The sequence below is a fragment of the Quercus lobata genome, chromosome 11, assembly GCF_001633185.2.
Source record: "Quercus lobata isolate SW786 chromosome 11, ValleyOak3.0 Primary Assembly, whole genome shotgun sequence".
Classification (NCBI taxonomy): domain Eukaryota; kingdom Viridiplantae; phylum Streptophyta; class Magnoliopsida; order Fagales; family Fagaceae; genus Quercus; species Quercus lobata.
Genome location: NC_044914.1, coordinates 10900767 through 10908146, shown reverse-complemented (window position 1 = coordinate 10908146; position 7380 = coordinate 10900767). Strand labels below are relative to the sequence as shown.

At 37.0% G+C, this 7380-nt stretch overlaps 1 protein-coding gene across 2 annotated transcripts; it reads left to right on the top strand.

Moving 5' to 3' along the window:
* The first annotated feature begins 420 nt into the window (after positions 1-420).
* On the top strand, positions 421-7178 carry LOC115968938. Of its 2 annotated transcripts, XM_031088481.1 has the most exons (8): positions 421-1980; positions 2095-2213; positions 3723-3904; positions 4091-4838; positions 5383-5851; positions 5937-6075; positions 6605-6698; positions 6811-7178. In XM_031088481.1, the coding sequence occupies exons 1-8, from the start codon at positions 973-975 to the stop codon at positions 6926-6928; spliced, it is 2877 nt and encodes a 958-aa protein (XP_030944341.1). In that variant the 5' UTR covers positions 421-972; the 3' UTR covers positions 6929-7178. The 2 variants fall into 2 exon arrangements, with proteins under 2 accessions (XP_030944341.1, XP_030944340.1); XM_031088480.1 differs by having other exon boundaries at positions 422-1980; positions 3723-4838.
* The last annotated feature ends 202 nt before the right edge of the window (positions 7179-7380 follow it).

Sequence of the window (7380 nt, the reverse complement as noted above, 5' to 3'; positions counted from 1 at the left end):
CTAAACAGATAATATTATATTAATAGTAAAAAATTGGTATTTATTTTAGAATATGAACTAGAATCAAGGCCAGATATGTGAAAAATGGCAATATATTAATCACTAGTCTTTAACCTAATAAAGTCAAACAATAAAGAAGGGTACAAGTACAACATATATAGCATGTAGAGAGAGAGAGAGAAAGAGAGAGAGAGCTCTGTTTCTCTTTCTTTTTTTTTTTTTTTCTATTTTTGTTGCTCTGTTTTAACCTTTTAGAATGAATTGCATATTGCTTTTCCGCTAACCATATTTGAGATATTGCATCAATGACCCCACAATCCCAACGGCTCAAAACCAACGTCTCTCTCTTTCACCAAACTCTTTCACTGTTTTATTAAAGACACCTACTCAACTCTGTTTTCGTCCTCTGCAATACATATAATATGTATGAAACTTCCTCACAGTCTCCCACTTTTTTGGCTTCTCTCTCTCTCTCCCTGTGAAAGTAGCACTTATCCATACTCTAATTTTAGCTATAACCCTCTTGTTCTTTCACCAAAAAAAAGACTAAAATCCTCTTTTGGACCAAACCAATTGCAACCTCTTTCTCTTTCTCTTAGTGGGTTTTTTTTTTTTTTTTTTTTTTTTTTTAGTTTTTTTTAACGCGTTTCTAAATATAGCCAAATTGTATACGAGTATCAAGCTTGTGGTTAACAATATATATGCTTTAAACAGCTCCTCTGTTTTCGTCTAAGATGAACCCCTCCCTCTGTCCCTCCCTCTCTTCTGTGAGGTGACAAAGATTGTGAGGTTGGTTTTTGCGTTTTCCAACCATTTTTCATGAAATGGGTTTGTCTAGTTTTGGATTCATGTCAATTGAAAATGATTGATTAAGAATCCAGACTCTGAATTCAATTTCAGAAGGAAAAAAAATGGCATCCTCTGAAGTTGAATACGCTTCCTCTGCGCCTTTTGGTTGCGTTCTAAGGGACAATGGCAGGCATGATCGGTACAGAGAAAACGGTAATCGAGCTAACTTTCCGAAAAAACCTCAAGCACTTGGTGACGGGTCGCCTCCATTCGTGCATTGGAATATCTTCGGGCTCTGTATCAGATGAGAACCCGGGGGCTCAAAATGATAATATTGTTGAATCTTGGATTGGCAATGGAGAGAGGAGCAGTAATCATAGTCCCAATGATGGGAAAAAGTCCTCAATAATGAGCCCGAAGCTGATGCAAAGTATTGAAAGATGGACTGCCCGAACAGAACAAGAGATTGTATCAACATTTGACAAACAGAGGCAGGAGGCAGAGCTCTCGGAATTATCAAATTTTCCAATCATGTCATCAGGGGAATCAAGTTTTAGGAGGGAGGAAGGCTCCCAGGATCCACCGGTTGGTTCTGTCGAAATTCCAAACCTCGGGGCTTCTTCCCTTGTTCAGATATGGGAGAAGAGGCTTACCAATTCCAACAGTATGAAATCAAGGTCTAATTCTGAAAACAGCAGTGTTGAAAATGGTTTCCCTGTTCAAGAATCATCAGCTGAAGCAGGGGAATCTGTTGTTGAAGAAAAATATGATGCTCAGCCTAATGATGACCCCTTTCCTGATTGGGAGTCAGGTAGAACATCTCCAAATAATCCGCCTTCTTCGTCACAAGGCTGTAGTTCAGAAGGAGAGAGTGAGAAGGTTAGAATAGTGGATATCATTAAGAGGTTAACAGCTGCAACACAAATGCAGAGCCCCAGGTCCTCATCTTGTGGCGATGACAATGATCACGAGCAGTATAGCATGCTTGGATCGCCATTTAGAGAGCGGGAATGTTCTTATTGGGATCCATTTGATTATAAAGTTTTGCCTCAGGTTTTTTCACCCCGGATCAGAGGGCGTCAAGCATTCACGGATTTGCTTATGCAATTGGAACGTGACAGGCAAAGGGAGATAGACACATTGGCTGAGCGACGAGCAGTTTCTAGATTCACACAAAGAGGCCGCATTCAGGTTAAGTACTTAATTCATTTGCTGGAACTCCTTCTTGGTTTATACAATATAGTAATAAATTTATTTCTTACCATTAGGAAACACAAATTTACTTTGTATTATGCTTGTTTGTAGTCATTGATTCGACTTAGATTACTTCAACGGGGCATTGCAATTCAAGATCAACCACACCCGCAACCAACAGTATCTGAAGTGAACAAATTACCACAAGGATCTAACATCATGCATCTAAGGTATGATATTTTCTTTATTGACATGTTGCATTAAATTCATTCAGAATTTAGAACTGTGCATGTGATGGAATTGTTTTGAGAACATTTATGATTATAGGTTTAGTCATTAGTCCCAATTCTAAAAGAAGATTAGTAATACTTGTTTTGTTGGAAGGTTTACAACATGGTTTTCTTTGGTATGTGGAACACAATAGGAATGTGTCATGTTGTTTGGTTTCAATGTCGTACAAAGGGGGGAGGGTCATTTAAATCAATTAGTTGGAACATGTTAATCTAGTTCCACATGCATTTGTTCTGTATCTCCCTTCTTTAATTTTGTTTGGTATAATCCGTTTGAATGTTTTAAAGCTATGCTTAAGATAAAATGCTCATTAAAAGCAATCAGTTGGGTGAAACCAATGATAGGCAAGTTTAATGAAGTTTTCACTTTAAGAAAGAAAAAAAAAAGTAGAAGAGTAGAAAGGGAACAAGAACTTTAAAAGAGCATATATGATTGTTAGGTTTCTGTTGTGATCTGGACTCAAGCAATATCCCAAAAACTTCAAGTTGCTAATTATATTTCGACTTGGCATTCATCTTCTTGTTCTGTACAGGGGATTTCCAAATCAAAAAATCCCAAAGAAGGAAAGGGGAAAATTTCAAGAATTTTTCTGAATTTAACATTTTGGAAACCAAAAAATGTGCCACATTTAGAATTTGTTTGGCTATAGATTAATTCTGCCTGCATCATACTTAGTACCCAATTTTTTTGTAAAATAGCCTCTTGCTGACCGATAAAAGGATGGTTGGGCAAGGTTAACAACCAGAATGAAGCTTAGTTACATCTTCTCTAACCCCAATTAGTTGTAATTACATAATACTTAACTAGTTGATTTGTAAAGTAACACTCATCATTTGGTGCTCATATTAGCCAAACAACTAGTGCTCATACCACCACTTTGAAACATTTGTGTATAAACATTCTGCATTTTAGTTAATGAGTCATAGATTTTATCCAGTCCCTAGGTCAGATTTTACAAGCGTAAATGGCTGCTGATGATGATATTTATATCTTCATGTCACATGTAATGCCGTGAGCTTTGCAAGGCAAAACAATATAGAAGTAATGGAAATAAATTGTTGCAGTTTAGGCCATGTATAGTGCCTATGCATATAATTCAAACAAAAATAATTTTGATATGGAAATTGTTTAATATAGTAGTAAATTTAGAGTTGATATTTTTATGATCAGGGAGAAGAAATCTAGAATTGATGAAATTGGTTAGATTTCAAATTATGATAATGGAATACTTCTATTTTTCTGTTTAAGAATTTGAAGAATAAGTTGTCATCATTATCATTCTATTTGTCCCAAGCTATCCCTGCAACATTTAATGTGAACTTGAACCTTAAATACTGAAAATAATTTGGCAATTTGTATGTTATTTGAATCTCAGAAATTTTCTGCCATGTTAAATCCACAACATTTAATTCGTTTGGTTTTGGAAATGGAATCTCAATTAAATGCAGAGAGAGATTTAGCACAGGTGTAGAGCAGGTCACAACAGCCCAGAATGATGCCACTTATCCAAGAAGCCCACGTCTGGAGATGGTAAAGAATGCAGCTCATTTGGACAGTTCTTGCAGGGAAAGACCTAGCACAAGTGATGAGCAGGTCACAACAGCCCAGAATGATTCAACTTATCCAAGAAGTCCTCATCGGGAGACAGTACGCAATGAAGTTCATTTGGACAGTTCTTGTAGGGAGAGACTTAGCACAGGTGTTGAGCAGGTCACAACAGCCCTGAATGATTTGGCTTATCCAAGAAGCCCTCGTCAGAAGATAGTAAACAATGAAGTTTATTTGAACAGTTCTTCCACCTTCAATCAGCCAAGAAGTCCTCCTCGGGAGACAGTACGCAATGAAGTTCATTTGGACAGTTCTTGTAGGGAGAGACTTAGCACAGGTGTTGAGCAGGTCACAACAGCCCTGAATGATTTGGCTTATCCAAGAAGCCCTCGTCAGAAGATAGTAAACAATGAAGTTTATTTGAACAGTTCTTCCGCCTTCAATCAGCCAAGAAGTCCTCCTCGGGAGACAGTACGCAATGAAGTTCATTTGGACAGTTCTTGTAGGGAGAGACTTAGCACAGGTGTTGAGCAGGTCACAACTGCCCAGAATGATTCGGCTTATCCAAGAAGCCCTCGTCAGAAGATAGTAAACAATGAAGTTTGTTTGAACGGTTCTTCCACCTTCAATCAGCCAAGTAACCACTTTCATAATCAGGAAGTTAATATAACTGAGCAGCATAGTACACACCAATTAGAGAACTCAATGTCACACATAAAGGAAGATGTTCATGAAGAAGCCAGAAGTTCAGATGTGACATTGCAAGGAACAAGCTCTGAGTTTAGAAATCTTGACCCAGAAGAATTTGCAGATAGAACTGCATCCTTTAGGTTTTGGGCTGAGAATGAGATAGCAGAAGAAGTGGAGGTCATTGACCATGATTATGCAGACACCAGTTACGACTGGATTAATGACATTGCTCGCCCACGGAGTTATTGGGAACATTGCAGACAAGAACGGTATGAGGAGGTGCTTAATAACTCAGGCAATGGGGAGATATGTCAACTCCTTGAAAGGTATATGTGGTTTTGTTCCCACAATCCATTTCCTCCCGTTATCTTCTTTTCTTTCCTACTCCTGGCATTTAAGCTTGAACAAACTACAAAATCATGAATAACTGAAATAGAATCAATTTCTGATATCATGGGAAACCATTTAATATAAAATTTGAAGAGACCAAATGGAATGATGCTGCCCTTTTGTATTTAATATATAAGGCCTGCTTCATTGGATCTATTGAACAATAACATAACAAAAATAAATAAAAGAACATTTGTTCAATGCTTGTTTTGCTATATTAGGGATTTTAATTAGTACTGCATCTAAAAAACTTAGTCTATCATTCACCAAGGGTGGATACAAAAACAACATCAAAATTCCATCAGTGGATGCTATATTTTTTAGGGTGGTTGGGGGATGAGTGAGCTTGTCCCCAATGCAAATGTGAGGTTAGGTACTATTGACAACGACTAGTGAAGCATGAACTATGCTGTGTATGTTAAATTTTACAAAAATAATTCCACATTTCAATCATTTGATTTTTCAATTTTATGTATGCAGAAGAACAGTATCAAGTTTTCTCACTAGTGATTTCAGAGAGAGAATTGACAGATTGATGGTATCTCACTTAGATAGACAGGTGCATCTAGAAGAAAGAGAAGATGAGAATGGCAGCCAGGAGGGAATGGACCAATTCATGTCTTTCTTACATAGTTTTACAGATCCATCAGGCAGTCAAGAAGAAGAAGTAGTAGAAGAAGAGGAGGAGGAAGACAGAGATGTGGCAGAGGAAGGAGAGGAGAGCCTAATCAGTGGTCAGTGTCATGAAGCTGGCGATTACTTTGATGAATCCTCATCATCAACGCAAATAGCTTCACCATATCCATTAGGGTCATGGAGTTATCAGGATAATCAAGTTGGTGATGATTCTGATCAAGTTACATCCACATCTCCACGCCAACATTTACTGTCTCAACCTTACTATCAGGATAGTCAGCAAAACTCTTCCGCCACAAATCCTAATTCCATTGTGAGTTTTACTTTATACCCTATTGGTTATCTCAATATAAATTCCTTGCGTTTCTGCCAATGAAATAATGCTGCTGGTCTTGCAGGAAATGGAACTCATATATGATATGAGAGGCCAAATGGAGCAACTCTATCATGAGATGTCTGAGCTAAGAAAATCAATCAAGAGCTGCATGGACATGCAGATGATGTTGCAACAATCCTCTAAGCAGGAGTCTCATTCAGGTTTGTGTTCTTCCCTCTAAAGTAAAATTGAAATCCATATCACATGTTTAAATCAACCATGGAGGAGATTTTGGTGCCTTCCTTGTTACCCTAGTAACAGCAGGGTCATAACAAGAGATACACCATAAGGATGTCAATGCCAAAGACAAGCATGAAGACATGGTTTTAAACTACTACCAAATATGCTGGACATAATCACATGGTTAGGAAAACAATCACATGTTCTAAACTCATACTAATCTCAAGCTAAACACATGCCTTTGGAAATGAGTGTCATGTTATATTCCAAGAGAGTGTTATTTAAAGCACTAATCAGACCCAACTTTACTATTTTGCTCTTTCTTTATCATCTTTGTTCTGTTTTCTTTTTGAAAAAAAGTGAAATTACTTTTGTAATGCATGCAACCAGAAGCTAAACAATGATTAACTGCATAAATTTTTTGCGTCTCTCTCTGCCTCTCTCTCGTATTTTCTGTCCCTAATTCATTAAGGTCCTCATAAACAATAGCATATGAAATCATTCTTACAGCTCAGGGGGAGGGGAAGAAGTCCTATGATGGGGTACCAAAGAAAGGCAATTGTTGTATTTGCTATGAAAAGCAAATCGACTCACTTTTATACAGGTACTTCCTTTTGAAGCAAAGGTTCCCTTTGAAGAATATATATTTTTTCATTTTGATATTGTCAATGTTTTCAGTACTTATATTCTGATATGTCATTTTTCATATCTTTCAGATGTGGACACATGTGCACTTGTCTCAAATGTGCTCATGAATTGCAATGGGGTAGTGGAAAGTGTCCAATATGTCGAGCTCCAATAGTGGATGTCGTGCGAGCTTATGTGGATTCATAGATTATTTGTGAATGAATTCATGCTCCACAGGACCACCTTTATTAATAGATCTTTACTTGAAGAAGCGAGTTGAAGTTGAAGCATTTAATTTATTTGCCATGTAAATATTGTACAAGAAACTCATTCAACATCACACAAAGTTTCTCTTTTTCAACATATACTCTGTATATGTGTTTTTTTTGAAGAGAAATGACGACTAACATGTTCTGAAATTCCATCTCTGTATATACAGTTCTAGTTTTTTTTTTTTTTTTTTTTTTTTTTTTTTTTTTTGGGGTTTCTTTTCAAAATATCCACTGCATTGTTCTCCGTACAAGGTTGGATTAACAAACGAATGCTTGTTCTGCAGTGGAGAAATATCTGTTTTCTTCTTTTATCGAATATTGCAAATACACTTCACATCCAACACTCAACAGTGTTGCGGTTATTTCTATGTTTTTTCTTAGGAAATA